At 41.1% G+C, this 22,835-nt stretch overlaps 1 protein-coding gene across 3 annotated transcripts in view; it reads left to right on the forward strand.

The window, feature by feature from the left end:
• TRIOBP (TRIO and F-actin binding protein) overlaps window positions 1-11,102 on the forward strand; it is a 97,281-nt gene extending 86,179 nt beyond the window's left edge. For all 3 annotated transcript variants that reach the window (XM_077452338.1, XM_077452336.1, XM_077452337.1), the window contains exons 13-14: window positions 10,028-10,191; window positions 10,355-11,102. In XM_077452338.1, the coding sequence (XP_077308464.1) occupies window positions 10,028-10,189 (162 nt within the window). In that variant the 3' untranslated portion in view covers window positions 10,190-10,191; window positions 10,355-11,102. The remainder of the gene's footprint in view (window positions 1-10,027; window positions 10,192-10,354) is intronic.
• Window positions 11,103-22,835: the final 11,733 nt, after the last annotated feature.

Consider the following 22,835-nt stretch of genomic DNA (forward strand, 5'->3'; position numbering starts at 1 on the left):
GATATACCATTCCTACTGTGAAACACGGAGGTGGATCGCTGATGTTTTGGGGATGTGTGAGCTACAAAGGCACAATAAATTTGGTCAAAATTGATGGCAAGATGTATACAGAATGTTGTCAAAAAAATACTAGAGGAACATTTGCATTCATCAGCTGCACATGGGACATACTTGGACATTCCAACGTGACAATGACATGACATGACAATGATCATGAACACAAGGCCAAGTCAACCTGTCATTGGCTACAGCAAAATAAAGTGAAGGTTCTGGAGTGGCCATCTCAGTCTCCTGACCTCAATATCATTGAACCACTCTGCGGAGATCTCAAATGTGCAGTTCATCCAAGACGGTTCAAGAATTTGCAGGAACTGGAGGCTTTTTGCCAAGAGGAATGGGCAGCTTTACCATTAGTGAAGCTAAAGAGCCTCATCCACAAATACCAAAAAAAGACTTCAAGCTTTCATTGATGTTAAAGGGGGCGATCCACGGTATTAAGAACTGGCGTATGTAAACTTTTGATCAGTCATTTGGGTAGTTTCTGTTGTGATTTATGATGTAAAAAGCATAAACACAGTTGATTGATAATGGCTTCAGCCAAACCCTAACAATGAGTGAAAAAAGTTTGTGTTATCATTCATAGTCTCTGAAAAATGACCAAGAAATCATAAATTCTGCCACAGTATGTAAACTTATGAGCACAACTGTATATAACATGAAGTGCTGATGCTATCTTTTCTTTTATCTCTTGATAAGACAGAGGCTAGGGGACAAGCTGCACATGCTTATTTTGGTGTGTGTTGCTAGAGTTTTGTTTTTTGTTTTTTTTCGTGGGAGAGTACAGCACAGGGCCAGGGCCAATCAGCACTGTCCAGACAGATGGGCAGGGGTCCTGCAGCCTTATAGGACAGTCAGTGCAGAATGAAAACTCCTCTCGCAAGCTTTTACCAAACATTTAAGAAGTCACAAGGCTGTTCTAACTGCTGATGAGAAAGTATTTAGCAGTTTTATAGTTACTAAAACGATTGCATTTCCGTGTACTGTGGGAGACCAGATATAGTGAAAGCAGGGTCCTACGTTAAATCGGTAGTAAACCCACTGCCTTTTTTTTTATTTTTATACACCTGTAAGGGAAAAGGCATAATGAGTTAGTATGCACCGCATAGTAGCTCATTATGAAATACTTACCTTAGAACGAGATGTTGGTATCTCACCCGGTCCATGCCGAAGGAGCTGACATTTTCCCTTGGCGTGTCTTCCGGGTATCGCGGCATTGGCACTGTGAGTGGCCGGAGCCGCAATGTCGCCACTCCTGCGCATGCACACAGACTTCTTTTCCGGCAAGGTCCGGCGTCTGCCGGACTTTCAGCCGAGAATCCCCAAGGCACATGCGCCTCTGAAGTCAGCTGCTCATTGCAAGGGGAATATCTCCCAAGCTGTACAGGTTTAGGAGATATTCTTTTTACCTACAGGTAAGCCTTATTATAGGCTTACCTTTCATAGGTACTGTAGGTAAAAAAAATAAAAAAAAATAAAAATTAAAAAAAAGACTTTACTACCACTTAACTTACCACTTAAGTAACCACTTTTGTAATGAGAACACCTCTCAGAGATATTTTTTTTTTTTCATACAGATCCATACACATCCACTACTTAATTTTTCCTGTAATCTAATTTCATGAAATAATTTCTTAATTTTTTTTTTTTTTTTTTTTTTTTTTTGCCACCTTGTAACGTCCTCCATGAGCTCCCCAACCTCTCCTTGCAGTCATGTGCACTGCTCTATGCACACTACAGATCCCATATTCAGTTCCTAGTCCATCTTGGAAGCAAGCAATGGTTTTGCAAAGATCAGCTCTGATCCTCCTCTTCTCGGGTCCCCCATGGGCATTCCTGAAGCCTCCTTTGCTCCATGTACCACCGTAGGAACCTTCTTCCTATGGTGGCACACAAGCAGGCTTGATCCCAAGCAGCAATGTGCTTGTCTATTGATGCACACAGTGCGGCTCAGCTTTGCCCAAACTCCCTCATCTCTGGACTTGATTCAGAGCAGCAGTAGCCAATGACACCCACTGCTCTCATTGAGCCCAGTGAGGAGAGGGAGAACACAGCTGCTGTTCTGGAATGAAAACGGGCTCAGATAAGTGTTTGGGGGGCTGAAAATAGAAAGTTTTTACCTGAACGCAGAGAATTAAAGCCTCCAGGTTTTACAACAACTTTAATGCAGGAATGCATCATGGTAAAAAAAAAAAAAAGTTTAGGCTTTAGAACCACTTCAACCTGCCACCCTTTATAAACAGGGAAGGGACAGGAAGTCGTTAAAGTGGTTGTACTGGTATCATGACTGCATCTACACTCCCGGTATTCTTTTTTTTTTTCTACCAGAGATTTCTCTTTTTAGTAAAAGTAATCCAAGCAGCTAAAAAGCCGCTGGATTACTTTTACAAGCGGTTTGATTAGATGCTTTGGAGGCCAGCAGAGAAATCTAGGGCCTCTGCCTAAAAAATATATAATGTTTGGGGATTCTAAGTAGATTTCTAGCAAATAAAATAGTTTTTTACACTTAGGAGAGGAATGTCAGAATTGGTCTGAACTGGAATTGTTAAAGCCAAAGTAAACTCCCTACACTCCAGGGGCGGATCCAGAGCCTAGTCTCGGGAGGGGCACTGCTAGAAAATATGTTTTTTTGGGGGCAATTTATCGGGGAAATGGCTGGTATTGTCGCTTCAATCATCACGGCACCATGGTTGTTATGGTGTCAGGATGATTGAAGTGTATTATTTCTATTATTACATTGTAATATAAATATAAATGGTTCAACTCACCATAATGCAGTAGAGGATACAAGTGGTAATTCACAAATGAAAAATAATAAAGGAAAGAATAAAAAAATTTATACGTTGGTACTTCTTTTGCTAAATGCAGAAAAAGCCTTGATACCTGTAAATTGGACACAAGTCAAAAAACCCACCATTAACCACTTTCAGACCGGACCATTTTGCTGGTAAATGACCAGAGGTCTTTTTACAATTTGGCACTGCGCTGCTTTAACTGGTAATTGCGCGGTCATGCAATGTTGTACCCAAACAAAATTTGCGTCCTTTTCTTCCCACAAATAGAGCTTTCTTTTGATGGTATTTGATTGCCTCTGCGATTTTTATTTTTTGCGATATAAATGGAAAAAGACCGCAAATTTTGAAAAAAAATTATATTTTCTACTTTTTGTTATTAGAAAAATCCAATAAATTCAATTTTAGTCATACATTTAGGCCAAAATGTATTCAGCCACATGTCTTTGGTAAAAAAAAAGTCAATAACTGTATATTTATTGGTTTGCGCAAAAGTTGTCACATCTACAAACTAAGGTACGTTTTCTGGAATTTACGCAGCTTTTAGTTTACGACTGCCTATCTCAGTTCTTGAGGTGCTAAAATGGCAGGGCAGTACAAAACCCCCCCAAATGACCCCATTTTGGAAAGTAGACCCCCTAAGGAAATTGATAAGTGGCATGTTGAGCCCATCGAATATTTTATTTTTTTGCCTCAAGCGATTGAATAATGACAAAAAAATATATATATTTTTTTTTTTTACACAAAGTTGTCACTAAATGATATATTGCTCACACATGCTATGGGCATATGTGAAATGACACCCCAAAATAAATTCTGCTGCTTCTCCTGAGTACGGGGATACCACACGTGTGGGATTTTTTGGGAGCCTAGCCGCGTACGGGGCCCCGAAAGCCAAGAACCGCCTTCAGGTTTTCTAAGGGCGTAAATATTTGACTTCACTCCTCACTACCCATTACAGTTTTGAAGGCCATAAAATGCCAAGATGGCACAAAACCCCCACAAATGACCCCATTTTAGAAAGTAGACACCCCAAGCTATTTGCTGAGAGGCATGTTGAGTCCATGGAATATTTTATATTTTGCCACAAGTTGCGGGAAAATTACAAACTTTAATTTTATTTTATTTTTTTTTCACAAAGTTGTCACTAAATGATATATTGCTCACACATGCCATGGGCATATGTGAAATGACACCCCAAAATAAATTCTGCTGCTTCTCCTGAGTACGGAGATACCACATGTGTGGGATTTTTTGGGAGCCTAGCCGCGTACGGGGCCCCGAAAGCCAAGAACCGCCTTCAGGTTTTCTAAGGGCGTAAATATTTGACTTCACTCCTCACTACCTATTACAGTTTTGAAGGCCATAAAATGCCAAGATGGCACAAAACCCCCACAAATGACCCCATTTTAGAAAGTAGACACCCCAAGCTATTTGCTGAGAGGCATGTTGAGTCCATGGAATATTTTATATTTTGCCACAAGTTGCGGGAAAATTACAAACTTTTATTTTTATTTTTATTTTTTCACAAAGTTGTCACTAAATGATATATTGCTCATGCATGCCATGGGCATATGTGAAATGACACCCCAAAATAAATTCTGCTGCTTCTCCTGAGTACGGGGATACCACATATGTGGGACTTTTTGGGAGCCTAGCCGCGTACGGGGCCCCGAAAACCAAGCACCGCCTTCAGGCTTTCTAAGGGCGTTACAGTTTTGAAGGCCATAAAATGCCAAGATGGCACAAACCCCCCCCCCCCCCAAATGACCCCATTTTGGAAAGTAGACGCCCCTAAATTTAGGGGTACACTAGTGAGACTAGGTAATAAATGGCGGGTGCCCTGAAACTATAAAAAAATAACTAACCAACCAGCGTCACCTGTAACAGTTATATGGTGATCACTGGTGAAAGGGTTAACTAGGGGGCAATCAGGGGGCTTTATGCGGTAGTATATGGGGGTCCCTGGCGCTATAAAAAGTTGCGGCGAACCTAAATACCTACCTGCCTAACTAGCGTCACCTGTGACACTAATACAGCGATCAGAAAAATGATCGCTTATTAGGCTGGGTTCACACTGGAGCGATGCGGGAACGCCACGAATCCGCGGCGGGTTCCCGCATCGCATGCCTCCCGGCGGCAGTTCACACTGCCCTATGCGAACTGCTGGGAGTGTCAGTGAAATGTTAATGACGCCCCCAGATCAGTTCGCATATCGCAGTGCGATCTGCAAACTCGGATCGCATGGTGTGAACACCCATGCGATCCGATTCTGCTGCGGACCAAAAAAAGGGTCCCGTGCGAGTTTGCGGCGGGTGCGACACGAATTCAGCCATACTATCTGTATGGCTGAACTCGAATCGCACAGAGATCGGATGTGATTTGCACTGCAGTGCGGTGCGAATCACATCCGTTCTCAAACCGCTGCAATGTGAACCCAGCCTTAGTGACACTGGCGACGGGGGGTGATCACGGGGTTAAACCTTTATTGGGGGGGTTAGGGGGTACCTTAGAACTAAAGGGGGCTAACACTAACTGCCCTAACAGTTATTACAGTCACAAATGACACCAATGCAAAAAAAAAAAAAAAAAAAAAAAAAAAAAAGCAATTGGTGTCACTGTGACTGGGGGGGCAGGGGTAATTGGGGGGGTGATCGGGGGGTAAAGGGGGGGTGTGAGTGTGCCTGGCATGTTCTACTGTATGTGTGGTGTGTTGGTGCAACTCACCGAACCTCTCTCCTCGGTGCCGGAACGAAAAATACCGACACGGAGGAGAGAATACATCACTTCCTCTCCTGTGTTTACATTACAGGAGAGGAAGTGATGTCACGAAGGATTTCCATTCGTCGAGAGCGATCGCGAGGGGGTGGCCATGAATGAATGGCCGCCCCCTCATCCCGGATCGCTCTCGAAGGAATGCCGACCGCCGCAGGCACCGGGGGGGGGCCCGATCGGGCCCCCCACCCGCGGGCAGGCAGGGACTTATATATACGCCCATATGCCTGCCCGTGCCATTCTGCCGACGTATATCGTCGTGCGGCGGTCGGCAAGTGGTTAAAGAGTGGGTGTGGAGAATTGAATATATTAATAACATGGAATATTTAGTTAAAATGGAGAATAACCAGATGAACAAATATTGGGCAGTATGGAAAAAATGGAGAATTTTCAAAAGGACAGAAACCTACATCCAGGTATTAATGGAATAAACCGAGGAGGAAGGGCCAACAAATATGGGGGGAGGATGGGTGGGGGGGCTAGGATATACTGCTGGGAAAGTGGCGGGGAGGGAAGATAGGAAGGAAAGGAAAGTAAGTAGGTAAGACAAAGGGTCATTGACTGTAACATTAAGGACATCTGTCTTGTTTGCTTGTTTTTTTATATATTGTACTGGAGGAGTGTTCTGTACTTGTAACACATTTTTTCCTTATTATGATTACCCTCCCGCTTGTTTTTCTCTTTCTTTTTTTAACTGAAAAATCAAATAAAATTAAAATTATAAAAAAAAAAAACTCCCCATAATGCAGAATCAGTGGGAGCCTTGAGGGTGTCACTTTCCACGTCACTTGCCACACACTGCACATTGTCACTTGTCACCAAATGCGTATTGTCACCTGCCACACATTGCGGATTGTCACTTGCCACATGTTGCAGATTGTCACTTGCCACGTCGCCTGCCACACATTGTGGATTATCACTTGCCACGTCGCCTGCCACACATTGTGGATTATCACTTGCCACGTCGCCTGCCACACATTGTGGATTATCACTTGCCACGTCGCCTGCCACACATTGTGGATTATCACTTGCCACGTCGCCTGCCACACATTGCGGATTGTCACTTGCCACATCGCCTGCCACACATTACGGATTGTCACTTGCTACATAGCCTGGCACACGTTGCGGATTGTCACTTGCCACGTAGCCTGCCACACGTTGCGGATTGTCACTTGCCACGTAGCCTGCCACACGTTGCGGATTGCCACGTCACCTGCCACACATTGCGGATTGTCACTTGCCACGTAGCCTGCCACATATTGCGGATTGCCACTTGCCACTAAGCCTGCCACACGTTGCAGATTGTCACTTGGCATGTCGCCTGCCACACGTTGCGGATTGTTTCCAGAGTGAAATTAGGCAGCAGAGAGATAATGTAATTTTTCTGCTGCCCACTGATTCACGCACAGTGAGGACGGAACTGCAGAGATGCAGGGAAGTGAGATGATGTCATCTCCCTGCTCCCCTGCTCGAACACTGAGCCGCCCAGCTGTCCCAACCTCACCCGCCCGTGCTGTCACCCGCTGAGCTGCCCGCCCGGAACGACACCTGCGGAACCTCCCGCATGCTCTCACCCGCGGAGCTGACCGCCGGATCACCCGCGGAGCGAACCGCATTCTCGGAGGGGGCAATTGCCCTGTTGGGCCCCCCCCTGGATCCGCCCCTGCTACACTCACCTCCCTTGCGGGTGTTCTTATCTTCTCCTAGTTGTCTTCTGAAATGTCAGTGTATTTCGCCATCTTCATTAACTGGACCAGTTAAAGTTAGTTCTTCCCTGCACCAAGGCATGCTGAGAAGGTACCCTGAGCTTCACATGTTTAGCTCATTGTACATTTAGTGTAAGAGGCACAGGCTGTAAAAAGAAAACTTTACTGCAGAAAATACACAGGTGTTTTTCAGATGCTGAGCAAGCATTATGTCACCTCACTACCTGCTGTAACCCCCAAAAACCTGCACCTCAACGCTGCAACTGTGCATTGCACACGCTTGATGGGTAGTTGCGATACAGCTTCATTCAGCATCACGTGTGTACCCCCTCTCTGCTCCATTAACAGTTTTTTACAGCTTGTCTGTTCAACAAAAGTTGATCTAATGATTGACTTCTGATTGAATTTTGGACAAATTATCTTTTTTTTAATTTTTTTATTTTTTTGGCATGCTAGTCTCATATCAAAAAACTGGTTACTAAAGTTACGAAAATTCTCCTATGACAGAATTCAACTTCGGAAATGACGTGTTGTATTATATTAACCTGTTCCTGACCAGCCGCCGCAGTTTTACTGCGACAGAATGGCACGGGTGATTGAAACAACATTGCCTTATGTCGGTTTGCCCTTTGACTGCTGCCAGGGATGCGCGCCCATGGCTTACCACCGGTGTGAGTGCCCGGCAGGCACCCGCGAACGCTCGTGACAGAGAGAGAACTGGGATCTGTGTGTAAATTGTTGAGTTTTTTTTTTTTTTTTTTTTACCAAAAATATGTAGAAGAATACATATCGGCCTAAACTGAGGGAAAAAATATTTTTTTTTTTAAATTTGGGATATTTATTATAGCAAAAAGTAAAAGATAGTGTTTTTGAAAAAAAATAAAAATTGTCGCTGTTTTGTTTATAGTGCAAAAAATAAAAACCGCAGAGGTGATCAAATGGCACCAAAAGAGAGCTCTTTTTGTGGCAAAAAAAGGATGTCCATTTTGTTTGAGTAAAGCGACGCATGACTGCGCAGTTGTCAGTTAAAACGACGCAGTGCCAAATTGGAAAAAAATGCTCTGGTCAGTAAGGGGGTAAAACCTCCCGGGCTGAATTGGTTAAAACATATTCTTTCATTTCCAAAAATGCATGGTCTTGGTCTTCCGTGTTTTTTTTTTTTTTTATTTATTTATTTTTCTTCCGGATCAATACTGTACTGATTTAAAGAAAACGGTACGTTCTGGTATTGTGCGAGAAAAAAAATTGTGCTTGTCCCTTCTGATAATTTCACAGGAGCTGTCCTGATTGGCTCTCGAAATCTGTGTACAGCGAATCAGATTAACAGACAATTGCATCGAAATCTGTATTTTTTTTTTTTTTTTTATCCGATTTTATGTACTAACCATAGTACGGACAGGAGATTTTAATCTGACTGTAGCTTTTAAAATTTTGAGGGGGAAAAGAAGCGTTAATGTGTTCAGTACCATGTTCCCATTCTCTCCACACAGTATGAGGTTAATCAGACGTCCCTATCGTTACAACATCTGTAATTTAAAATAATATATAAAAAGAGGGGGGGGGAAACAGAGGGTAATGAAAGTGAGCCAGATAAGCAGCAGACAAGTTTGCTTTAAAATGGGTTGGACTTCCATCATACTTGAAGTGATTGTAGCCATATTAGTGCAATTGTGACAGAGAAAATTGAGTACTGTCCGTGATACTTTTTTATTTTTTTATTTGCACTAACCTATCGCGGACAGTACCCGATTTTCTCAAATGGGAAGGAGAAAGAGTCACAGAGGTTAAAGCCACGATCAGCAATGCAAACAAATAGAACATTTCCCAGCATGCTTACCAGCTAGCCTGTTAAAAAACAAACAAATAAAAAACAATTTGACATTGTCTAACAATTTATATTAAAACAGAGGTTTTACAAATATATACGTGGAAGCCACACTGCCTTGTCGAGGCTCCTCTGTAAAGTGCAGTCCTAACTCTTCAATTTGAGAGTCTCCAAATTGGAACATATATAGCAGTGGTTAAATTAAGGGAAGAGCCAGCGCCAGCATAAGGCAGCTTGGTGTCCCAGCAACCAATGATACGCTTTACACAGGAGGACGACACACCCTGCCTCCCAACTCCGCCCTTCGACCCCAGCTCCCACTTCTTGCCTTCAGCCATGCTGCTCCTGTCGTGCCGGTAAGGTTAAGAAAGGCCGCTCACGCCCCTTACCCAGAACAATATTCACTGCAACAGAAGACTCTTGTACACAGTGCCCGGGGTATAGTATAGTGTGTGTCCTCCTGTCACACTGTGCCCCCCCCTCTTCCAACCACACTGCTCCCTCGTCCAGCCACGCTGTGGTGGCAAAATGCATCTTTGCCTATGTAGACAAAAATCATTGCACTGGCCCTGAGGGCAGGTATGCCTGGAGGGAGCCCTTTCCTTATTAGAGCCACAGGGACACATTAGAAGCCCAGCAAGTGCACAATGGCAGCTGAAGATGTCCGTTGTGTCTCCACGCCAAATCCAGTGAGAATTATCAGTCGTAGTTCAAAGATTTTCCTTTCCTTGGTATTAATGTTCCATTTAAAACTCAAGACATTCATTTTCTAATAACTATTGTAGGTGCAGCTTATTTAAAATAAGTTATTAAAACATATAAAAAAAATTTTTATTCTGAACAAGTTGTGCTTTTATTCCATCTTTTTCAAGGACAAGAGGTATGCATCAGAGAAGTACAAAGACATTTATGTGGAACTCAATAATATCAAATCCCGCTCAGAGCGTGAGATTGACCAGCTAAAGGAACACTTGCGGCTCGCCATGTCAGCACTGCGTGAAGAGGCTGCACTACGGAACAGTGTAGGAGAATAGCGGTGAGAATGGTTTATACTAAATATTAGCCTGTGTTGTTCTACACATCAGATGTAACATAATATGCTGCCTTTGTGTAACTGAAAGTAAAATTGCCATTTTAGGGTGTACAGTAGCATATTCCAAATCGTATGTCCTGACACTTTATTCTTATTTAATTTACAGTTTCTTTAGATGCCTCTTTTCATGGAGATACGGATATCGCGTATATGCAGACACTGTGACATCACTGCATCTCTGGCTGCGCCACAAAACTGCATCATTTTATATGTGAATCACAGGATTTTATACAGTTTATTATTTTTATTATCATACGAAGATCCTTTTTCACGTGTCTTAAGACAGTAGCACAAGGTCATATAGCCCAAAATCTGCAACACCAGTTTTGGGATATTTTAGTATGTTTTACTGTTACGTATGGCAGAATGTAAATGTTTGCTTTTAAAGACCAACTGTATATGTGGACATGTAAGTGATATATAAATGCACTGGGAGCAATTGTGGGAAGACATAGTAGAGCACTGGGTGGAGCTGAGCTGTGCAGAAATGAGTGCACTGAATGTTGGGAATGTAAACAATGTCAGTAATTTTAACAGAGTGAATACCAATTGAATTCTAAGGTCATTGATAAAATGACTGGCTAGAGACAGGCCCCGTACGGACATATAATAAACTGCTGGGGAGTGGTGTTATGTTTGATGAAAGATTTATTCCTCACTTTGTAAGCACAGAGTATTGTTCAGGTCAAAACTGAATATTTCTAAACAAAGCAACAGTGAGGACAGGTTTGTATGTCAGCAGTGTGAGAGTGATGTATGTTTATGTAGATCTCTTATTCACAAGTGTGAAAACACAAACTCATTTAAAATAAAATATTGTTACCTTTTTAGCATTAAACAATTTGTATACCGAAGATGTGAAATATATTGAGCTTCTCACCCTCCTTGGAATCATGCATAGTATTTACCAGTCTGAACCAGGCTCATTTGACCTGTACTCTGGGAGTGTGTGGTAAGATCTCTGGTGCTCTGCCTTGTCTGGTATCAGATGGCATCCGTGTGGTGGCATGTCCAGCTATATACTATTGGGATTTGCCTCCACAAATGAAAGCTACTATAAATCATTTCACACTATGGAAACCTGTACATATCTATTCACAATTTTCTTTAGACTACTTCTGTTTCAGATGTAGTGATCTATTTATGCAATACAAAAACTGCCAATTTAATGCTATTTTAGTTTGCACTGTATTACACAGTTATACTTGTCTCATTTACAGAAATCTTATTCAGAATAAGTAGCAGAAACATTGTGTGCTGTTGGCACCATATAGTTTCCGGTGCAAGTGCCTGTCAGTAAATTGGATAGAATATTTGTGCAGTTGGCTTTTCTGCACTTTCTTGGTACAAAATGGCTTTTATACTATTAATCAGGCAAAGTAACCTTAAAGGCACCAATAATGCTGAAGTTCTGAAAACATAAAAATCAAGTAATCATGTGAACATAAGCTGTAACTGAAGGTTGCACATTGTATACCATTGTAGAAAACAGACACACAATTTTCACTACCACTTGCTGACATTCCTTGCACACACCCCTCTGTGTTTTATTTTTTTATTTTTTATTTTTTTGTCCCATGTGCTGCCTGAATTCCCAAATATAAATTTGTTGAAAGCCTGCAGGAATCATGGACTGAATAAATAGAAATGGTGTTCAAGACACAATATGAGGCTGGGTATACACACAATATTTCTAACCAGGTTTAAATTCCAAATCTACAAAACCCACCACCAACTTTTTCTACCCCCTATTATAAAAAGATTGAAACTGTTGGTAATAGGATTTTGTTGATTTTTTTTTTTTTTTTTTTTTTTTAGGTTTTATATTAAATTGAAAGCTGGTTGAAAAGTACCTGAAAACTGTGTATGGTCATCGTTGCTACTCATTCTTACTATCTCAAAACTGTAATGAGATGGCTCTTCTCCCTGCAGGGACTAGGCATTGGGGATGTATGATGGCAACAATGGGTTAAGGGCTGTTGCTGCAGATGGAATGAAAGTGTAATCAGTGCTGCTATTCTTTTAAACCCTGGGCTGGTATACTGCCAGGGTCTCCTTGCTAAACAATTGATAAAACAATATATGACCCCTCACAAGTCCGCTATAGAGCTGCACAAGTCACAAGATGGCAAGACTGCAATCTTATGACTACTAATGTAATTTGTGAATGGGTCATATAGTGTATTATAGGACATGAGTCCTCACCTGTTGCTTATTATTACAGTAAATAAGAAAATACATTTGACTTATTGTAATTGATGTGAGCGATGATTATAACCTATATTACACCATGTGACTTATTTACTAATAACAATAGTCACATGGTGTACACAAGTGGCATATGAATTGAGCTGTTTGTTTATATTGCAAATGACATACAGGTTCTCTGCACCCATTCTTTAAACCTCAGTGGGGGCCTAACAAGCTGAACAGTGTGATAAATAGACCAATTATTCAGTGCAATGGAAAGCTTGTTATCCACAGCTGAGTGTAGAGTGTATTTAAATAAATTACTATATATAGGTCATTCAGTCTTAAATTTATTATAAATACGTGGGCATATTTATAAAAAAAAACAATTGTTTTCCTTGACACAGGCTTCAGTTCCAATTTGAGGATGTTAAATGCAAATCATAGTACACGTGCTGACTGTTTACTTTAACCAAATGAGCTTTATTCACAATTAGTCTATGGGCTTTTACATTTTGTAATTTATTTTTTGAGGGACAAATTAAGCTTTCTTTTACATAGTTTGTAAGGTTGAATAAAGACACCAGTCCATCCAGTTCAACCTGAGTGAGTGTCTACAATTGTCCCTATCCCTGTACATTGCACACTCAGATCGGTCCCTACCCTCAAGGAGCCCACAATCCAAGGTCCCCATTCATATACTAGAGCCAATTTTGGACAGAAGCTAATTAACCTACCTGCATGTCTTTTTGGAGTGTGGGAGGAAACCCACGCAGGCACAGGGAGAACAGGCAAACTCCCAGGCAGGTAGTGTTGTGGTTGAGATTCAAACCAGCAACCCTTTTTTACTGCTAGGTGAGCGTGCTAACCACTACACTACTATGCCACCCACAGCATTGGTGGCATTGTCATCCAAGTGTAGTTGAATTTTCTTTAAAAGCACTACAAAATTGTATAACCTTACACGGTTACCTTACAGTATCATGTCACCAAAAGTTTGTGTCAACCTTATTAAAAACAGAATTAAAGGCTAAAATTACCCTTTGAAAAATAATTCACATGTTTTGCAGGTAAAAAAATTAGATTTTTTTTTTCCTCTAAGGAGCCTGCAGAGCATTTGCACCCATGATGGTGGGTGCAATGCCAGGATCCTGCAGACTCCCAGAGTAGCTGTCTGCCTCTGATCCAGGCAGGCAGTTACTTGAGAGCACCCTCACAATTCATTGTGAACTACACCTGCAATGGCTGATGGTACTTGTAGTCTATTCATGGCGTAGAGAGCCATGAATGGCCGCGCTGTTTTCAAATTGTGACAGTGGCTGCGGGACCCTCGTCTACTGTCATAGGAAGGGGGTGATTGGGGAACGAGGGTTCAGATGCTGTTACATGTTCCAAAGGTGAACTTTATCCTTTTTTTTAAGTTTTAATACTTTTGCCACTTAAGCCAAGAATATTAAAAAAAATAACTAATGTGATTTGGGAGAGGAAAGTATTGTCTGGTTGGGATATTAAGGGTTCAATAAAGGGTAGAGTACAAAAGTTTAGATTTTTTTTTTTTTTAACTACAACCAAGAATATTAATATATAAATATATATATATATTAGGGCTGTTACTGATTAAAATTTTCCTGTTCGATTAATCGATTTTTTTTTTAATCGATTAATCGACTAATTTCGATTAATTATAATGCACATACAGTTTTTACAATTTTTTTTATTAAACTTTAAGAAAAACGTAGAAAGTTAGTTTAACTTTAACTGTAATGTCCACATCTCCCCCATACTGTACCGTCCACATTTCCCCCACATCTCCCCCCATGCTGTATTGTCCACATCTCCCCCCCCATAAAGTACTGCCCACATCTCCCCCCCATAAAGTACTGCCCACATCTCCCCCCATAAAGTACTGCCCACATCTCCTCATATCTCCCCCATACCTTAATATTCATGATTGTCTGCTCTGTCTGGAATAGACAGCAGGCAGACCCATCCGTCCTCATAGTAGACACAAGCAGGCGGGCGATGATGACGTCAATGCGCGCGTCTAGGCCGCCGTGGGGTGGACCAAGATGGCCGCGGCTCCGGAGCTAGGCCGAAGCCGCGGCCTTTCCTATGGGCGAGACCGCGGAGCTCACTCCGCGGATCGTCCTCGATCAAAATTATTTTGATCGATCAAAGAAATTAACGATTAATCGAACAATTAATCGTTAATTTCCGCAGCCCTAATATATATATATATATATATATATATATATATATATATATATATATATATATATATATACACACACACACCGACTCTGAAAGTTTATTTATTTTTTAAAAGAAAACATTGTATGTAGTTGCTCTGAAGTGGTGCAGCAGAATTCAGAATGTCAAGATGTATTTACATTTTGACAAAGCACTGAGCTCCTTACAATTTTTCAGTTGGCTGCTAAAGAGGACTCTGCTACCACAGATCGGGAGCACAGGGGTCCAACTGATGGAAGGTCCCTGTAGCTGGGTGCAGGAAATTGTACTCCGCAGGCAAGGAATAATGAAATGTATTGGGTATTTTTGGGTCCTAAGCTGCTAGCAGGCTCAGCACTTGCATAAAATAGGCAGATTGCAGGCTTTGAGGAAGATTAAAGTAACAGCCACCAGTTCCATTATGTTTTGTGCTTAACCTTACTAAATTTAAAGGTTGCTTTGAAAACTTCAAGAAAGTGGCTTGAAGATTGTTGTACACACTGCTCCTGTACAAGCTTAAACCCATGTGTACAAGACTTCTTTTTTTTTTTTCTCTGAGTCGGACTCTTTAGCTTATAGTAGAGCTAAGTTGGTGTCATCTTAGCCTCTGTGAGGATGCACAGTTGCCATTGTGCTGCACATGGGATCATCTGACATTGGCTGTTTCAGGTCTTGAACGATCAGTTGAGAGCTGATATAAAGCACACTGACAGCTGTGCTATATACCATATGTGTACTATATGTCAGCTTTTATATACTGGAATTAAATAAACCTTTGTATACTCAGCTGTGTGAAATGGTTTCATGCTTCTGGTGCGGAGAACCCAACCACAACTTGTGGTTCATCGGTATTGTTGAAAAAAACTAATCCTGTAATCCTTCATGTGTGCTGAAGCCTTTCAAGGTTTCAGAACTTGTTAACAGTAAAAATAATCTCTACCCTTGCAGTCTGAAGCTACACAAATATAGCTGTATATGGAATGCATGGGCACTAGATGTCAATATTTCCAGTAAGCTTGAAGTACCCTGTAAGAGTATGGGTATTTGGAGTTACAAGTATGCCCAGGCCTTAAGTACTCCAGCATTTCTTAAGATGATATTAAAGGCAATAAACAGGTTTTACTTACCTGCTCTGTGCAGTCCCAAACCTCTTCTCGGATTCCCCGTTGGAGCTTCTGGCCCCTTCCTCCTATCGAATGCCCCCAAGATCAAGCCATTTGCAATAGGGGCATCCAAGCAGGTGTGCCCCAGATCTGCCGCTCTGTGTGTGTCTATTCAGACACAGAGCCCCAGCTCGCCCCTGCCCCCTCTCTTCATTGGCTCACTGGCTGTGATTTACAGCCAATGGGTCCCGCTGCTGTCTCAGCCAATGAGGAGGGAGAGTTCCTGGAAAGCCAATGCTCTTGTACACATCTCTGGATTGAGAGGGAGCTCGGGTAAGTATTAGTGGGGCAGGGGAGGCTGCTAGACACAGAACGTTTTTAACCTTCTAAACATTCAACCTTTAGAACCACTTTAATCTTTGCTTGTTATAGTCGTTGGGTATTGCACAACTTTCTTGAATTCCTTAAAGTGGCTCTGTCACCGAAAGGAAACAAAAGAAAGAATAACTAGAGGAAAAACGTTTTTGTGCTTTGGATGGAGAGGTATTAGAACACCTGCCAGGTTTTTATTGCTGTTTGTGCTCCCGATAGGCAGTTTCACCATCTCTTTTGTCACGTTTACCATTCATCAAAAGTAAAATCTATATTTTAGAACTGTAATATAGTAGAATGTAAATATTCTAATGGGATACTAGTTCTGGAGACCCTTGTGATAACCAGACATTCCCTCGCTTTGGAGGGATTTCCTCTTGCTTCCTGTTTTGCCTATGGGACAGGAAGTGAAAGGAAGTCTCCTCATTGAATATGTCAAAAATAAAATTTACAGGGGTTTTAGCTCCTCCCTTATTCTGTCTAAAATGAGAGGGGAAAAAAGGTTTCCTATAGTTCCATATTAAAAAGAGCCTGAAAAAGAATATGAATGCTTACCTGGCCTGCTGCCTATGCCTCAGATCTCTGTTCCCTTGCAGAGCTATGGCTGCCAACAGAACCTTCAGCATTAGGGGTGTCTTGATGCCATTGGATATTGTATTAATGGTAACAAACAATCCTAAAGCACAAGGTCTTTACAAGTGTCATGTGACCGTACAGCGCTAAAAGAATTAGAAACCAATAAGGATATTGTAATATGTCAAGCAGATAAAGGTGGGAATACGGAAGGTCTCAAAATAGTTCTAATTACATCAATGAGTCTTGTCACATTTTAGTTAAGTCTAAAGCCTCGTATACATGCTTCAGATTTTTGCCCTGGAATTGTGCGATGACAGACTGCCTAAAATCCGACCGTTGGTACGCTCCATCAGACAATTGTTGGCCAACTTTCCACCGACAATTGTTGGATAGCAGGCTAGTAAATTTTCGTCAGACAACGGTCTGTTGTCAGATTTTTGTAATCGTGTGTACACACGTCCATCACACAGAAGTCCAAAGTACAAACACACATGCTTGAAATCGGTGCTCACCAAACACGACATTAGCAGAAGGTGCCCAAGAGCTGAAATTCCACGTAATACGTCACTACGTTCATGTTTGTTGGCCGACAATTGTGTACCGATTTGTATGCAAGACAAGTTCACGGCACAGACACTTCAGACAAAAGTCTGATGCTTTGTCTGTGGAAAATCTAATCGTGTGTACGAGGTTTAAGACTTATAGGAAAATTCGAAAGCATCCTCTACCTGAGTTCCAACCTGTCTTTAAGTCACTCATTGACCAGGTATTCAGGCATTGAAGGGGTCATAAATAAAAAGTACAAACAATTTTCGCTGCCTTTGCAGTGCAGCACCACTTGCTTTTAACCACATGCTAAAAATACATAAGTCAGTGGAGAACCCTCCAGGGATGCCCATCATAGCGTGCACCAACAACTTCATGAGTGGGCTTGCCCAATACATTGACTAGTTCTTGCAGCCCATTGCATCCCAGCTGCCATTTTAAATTTTGAATCCAGTCATATCATTGACACATTGGTCAGTTATAGGTGGGATGCTAGCTATGTATGGTCCTCCCTGGATGTGTGTTCTCTTTATACCTCAATTCTACTCAAGGTGGGGTCTGCGCTGCAATATTTCCTTTTGAAAGACCCCAACGTGAACTTCCGCCAGACAAAATTTATTGTTGAAGGCATCAAGTTTAGCTTGGAGCACAATTATTTTGTGTTCCTTGATTTCTATTTACAAGTGCTTGGCATAGCCACGGGGGTCAACTATGCCCTGTCCTATGCAAACATCACTACAGCTACTGGTAGGAGCACACCATATGGCACAACAATCACTTTACGTGGTATATCGCCTTGTGTGGTCGATATATTGACAATATTTTATTCATTTGGAATGGCAGTTAGAAGTTGTTCTCTTTTGTGGACCATTGCAGTAATAATACTTTAGGCCTTCCACACCCATCATTTCACACACATTTTTTCTTTTGGATTTGGTATTATACAATGACGGGGACACTACTTACAACATTACAATAAACTGACCAGCGACTCCTATTTGCAGTATGTTAGTTGCTACCATCCTTCCTGGCAGTACAACATACCTGTGGCAAGTTTTACTGATTGGGGAACTGTGCAAGTTTAGATGACTGTAATTCACAGAGCTTATCCCTGATAGAAAATTTTAAACAGAAAGTTCACCACAGGGTTTGTTTGCCAGTACCAGGTCATCGTTAAAAGTATTAAAAATCATTGGCACATTCTTTGACTAGACCCAACACTGGGACCTAGTTTTCCTGAATGACATGGAATTTTATAGATGGGCAACTCCTATCCTCATTATTAATTCGGAACCACTAATCAATATAACTACTGCAGTAGGGAACAAACACAAAAGATAGACTCTGCATCTTTCCAAATACCTGTTCTGCTGTATGACACAATTTAAGGTTTTTATACATATGATTACGTAGGTATCACATTAAAATTACAATTGTACGTTTATGGTAACATAGGCAGACTAATTCTAATCACACGTTGAAAGAATGCACTGAAAACATTAGTGCCGTGTGCACAGCAAGGGCAGTGTTCAATACATACAAAATAGAATACGATTATATACAGAATTTCCAAACTTCCTTTACAATCTCCTCTCTTTTGATTAATATTTTGATCACTAACCATACCTGCTATCACCTTTTAACCTGGAACCTCCACACGCTTAGGTGGAGGTATTCCTGGCCAAAGAGGCAAAACTCCATTGAGAATATAATAGCTGAGCAGCTTTTTCATTACAAAATGACTTTTCATTGTGTAAAAACAAATGATTGAGAAGACATATTTACAGAGTACTGGCTGTACACTCCTGTGGCCAGAATGGCCTTCTAGCTTAACCTCCCTGCCGCTATGATTCAGTCTGGAATTGGGTGCTGAAAGCGGTACAATTATTTTGCATGGAAATCTGGCGTTTTATTTTGTAGTCCTGTAATTCTTAGGAATAAAGCTCTTAAATAACTTCAAACCAGAGTCTATCAGACATCCTGGGTATGATAAAGTTTATAATATAATAAAAATTATTCAATAATGTAATCAAATCCTAAAACACTGAAAAAGGGACACGTTTTGGTTGCTATGGACAATCTCCAAATCCCAGGCAGAAAAAACTGTATTTATAATATAAAAGTTTAAAGTTTATATAAAATAATATAAAAGAATTTGCCGGCGTTCTCCGCTCCCATGCGCCGTAACGTCGCAGGGAACGGAGCTTGGCGGCATTCGGCACTGTGAATCGAGCGGAGGACATCGCTGGATCCAGGGGACAGGGTAAGTAACTCTCCCTGTGTCCTCCCCTGCATCCAGCGAAGCAATCCCGAGTCCGGCTCGGGGTTACCGCTTCTATCAGTAAATTCCTAACCCGAGCCAGACTCGGGATTACCGCTAGGGGGGTTAATTGTTGGCATGCTGACTTATCAGCATATGTAAACACAGACAATTTTACATAAAATGGAAGATGTACAAAAGACAAATATGACTTCAACATGGCTAAACAACTTTTCAAATCACATTATATATATATTTATATATATATATATATATATATATATATATATATATATATATATATATATATATAAATATTCCTTACAATTAAAGTATTTGAATAAATAGTACCCTAGACTGTGATAGCAAGAGGGAAACAAATCAAACACAGAGATTTCTTTAATTTAGTAATTTTTGCAGTGTCTGGTGTGGATCCAGGTGACTTTTCCTTCAAGTTTTGCAAAACTGTACATGAAATAGATGATGTATTGTCTCCAAACATTTCCTTATATATAAATGTCTCTTAACAATCCACAAGTCACCTGGCTCTAGTTTGAGATCTTTCCAGTTAGGATCTGGAATTGTGGAGAAACGTTTGTCAAAAACCTTAAAAGATCAGCAACATTCTCTGTGAGATCTAAATGGAGGACTTCTGCTGCTGGGACAAAATATAAGCAAGTGGGTAACGCACTCCCCAAAAAAAATATCATAGGGTGAGAGTCCAACATCCCCTTAGGGGGCTTGATAAAATATAAGAAAACATTCAGGCAAAAGTTTTCTAGATTTGTACTCTACCTTTTCCGCTACGTTGTAGACAGTAGGGAGTGTAAAAATGAAACCTCAAACCTCCTAGTAAGGACTCTCCTATGAAAAAGATTTCCTCTGTTACTCTCTAGATTCTGGCACTCTGTACTTACAAACTACTCCTGATAACACTTTTTACTGTGGCATTTGCCACTAGGCATTCAGAAAACATGTCCATGCAGACAAAATGCATACTACTATGATTCTGACTTGGGCATCTGGATATATCTTTTTGTAATCTCTGGAAGGGATGTTCAGCTTTTGGTAACACCTTAGTAACAGGTAAAACAAGAAGTGGTATCTTATAAAACAACTGTGGTGAACCCTGGCTTTATCCCATGCTCATTTACCAAGGCAGCCATAACTGCTTGTGACTGATGACACTGTCCATTTGTCAAGCTGGAGGGAAAAGAGTGTCTGGCAGACATAAAAGATCACATCTTTCCAAAGTCCTGTTTCATAAGAAGTTGCCCCCTGTGGACCACTTGTTCTACTCATTCTGGGGTCCTTAAAGTTGAATTAATAATCCCAGCTATACTGGGCCAGAACTAGGGTGGAATCTGTGCATTGCACAGACCCAGCAAGTGTCCGGGGCTGTAATACAGCATCCTTAATTGCCTGGTCTGCTTCTATGTGTGAGTATTAATGTTAGTATGGCTACCTCAGCAAGAAGCTGGAAGGCTGAAAACAGCCAATCAATTAAATTGGCGTGCTTTATTGGTTTACCTGTTGAAGTAAAAACAAACTTCTGGCCCTTCAAATGGAAAAAAAAGCTCTCTATATCTCGACTACCTATATAAATATATACTCTTTTTATAGCTCACAGGCTTTGATAAAACATGGAGCTCTGCTTCTTGAGCTGGGGAAAAAGTATCCAATGACTCTGAATACAGCGTGTCCTTATAGGTAATAAACTGCATACTCAGTATGGGTATTGCCATCCTCGGCATTAAAACGCGGATCAAATCTACAAAAAAATTATCTTGGGTCTTCAGGGAGTGTGTCCTGCACTGGGCTCACAACAGCTGATTCCTATGTCATCAATTTAACACATGTTTTTTCTCCAGCCTCCTATAGAGTCAATAAGGTGGCTGTTTCAAATGCATGAATTTTTCATTTTTAGATTTGTACACAAAACAAATTCATATTTTGAACCTTTCATTAAACAAACATTTAGTTAGCTGTATATTTGCTGCGCAGAATGTGGGACCATTAAAAATGTAATATTTGACCAAAATAATGTCTGTAACGTTGTCGAATAGCACCTTTGCATAAAGCGACTGCTCTGACATATCAGCCTTCATTACTGGGCCCAGCTTGCATAAATATATTACAATGGTTTGTTTTCTATCATACTGTTTGTGTAAGAATTCCAGTTTCGTGTTTCAAAAAGTTTTTTCCTGGCAATATCATAATTTGTCATTGCTTGTTCTGTTGTTAGTTTTAGCTAGATAGCACAAGTCCTTAGTTTCCATCTGACATTATTTTCCTGATGTCATAACGTAATCAATGATAACAATACCCTGCGGTCATGCAGAGATGTCCATAAATCCAAAATATTCTTCTGCTTAGAGATGGCCTTGTGGTTCGCCCGACGGTCGGTTTGCGGCGAATTTTGCTTGTTCGCAATTCGCCAAACTGGCGGACTTCTGGCACTGTTCGTGGTGGACATATTAGTTTACAGTGTGAAGAACTTTGACCCATGACACATCCATCATGGGGTACAGGACAGCCAATTGAGACATTTCAGTACATGGACATACCCCCTACCTTTTAAATAGACCTGATCTGGCGGCCATTTTACACTCTGTCTTTTGTCAGTGTAGGGAAAGGACGCTGTGTGGAGCAGGTACAGTCAGTCAGTCTGTTACTATTAGGTCCACAAAAGTCCTTTTAAGGACTGGTATAGGTGTACAGTATATAGGGTTGTAATACACTTATAATATATTTTCTTTCAAATATAGAAAGCATAGTATAGTGCACTGCATGCAGTGCTGCTGACCGATTCCACAGCTGTCATTTCTCAGTGTAGGGACAGTTTGGTGTTTGGAACAGGGACAGTCTGCTATTCACTAGCTACTAGCTAGCTACTATTAGGTCCACAAAGGTCCTTTTAAGGACTGGTATAGGTGTACAGTATATAGGGTTGTAATAAACATATAATATACTTTCTTTCCAATATAGAAAGCATATTATAGTGCACTGCATGCAGTGCTGCTGACCGATTCTGCAGCTGTCGTTTCTCGGTGTAGGGACAGTTTGGTGTTTGGAGCATAGACAGTCTGCAATTCGCTAGCTAGCTACTATTAGGTCCACAAAGGTCCTTTTAAGGACTGGTATAGGTGTACTATTTGGTGTGCAGTATAATAGGGGTGTAATACACGTATAAAATACTTTAAAATATAGAAAGCATAGTATAGTGCATTTCCACTGTGCAGCATTGTGACTGTTGAGTGGTTCTGCAGTGATACTCCAAAGAGTCACAAACGCAATTAGAAAAAAGTATT

Source organism: Lithobates pipiens, unplaced genomic scaffold (genome assembly GCF_037356315.1).
Source record: "Lithobates pipiens isolate NorthernLeopardFrog02 unplaced genomic scaffold, aLitPip1_a1.2 Scaffold_23, whole genome shotgun sequence".
Lineage (NCBI taxonomy): Eukaryota > Metazoa > Chordata > Amphibia > Anura > Ranidae > Lithobates > Lithobates pipiens.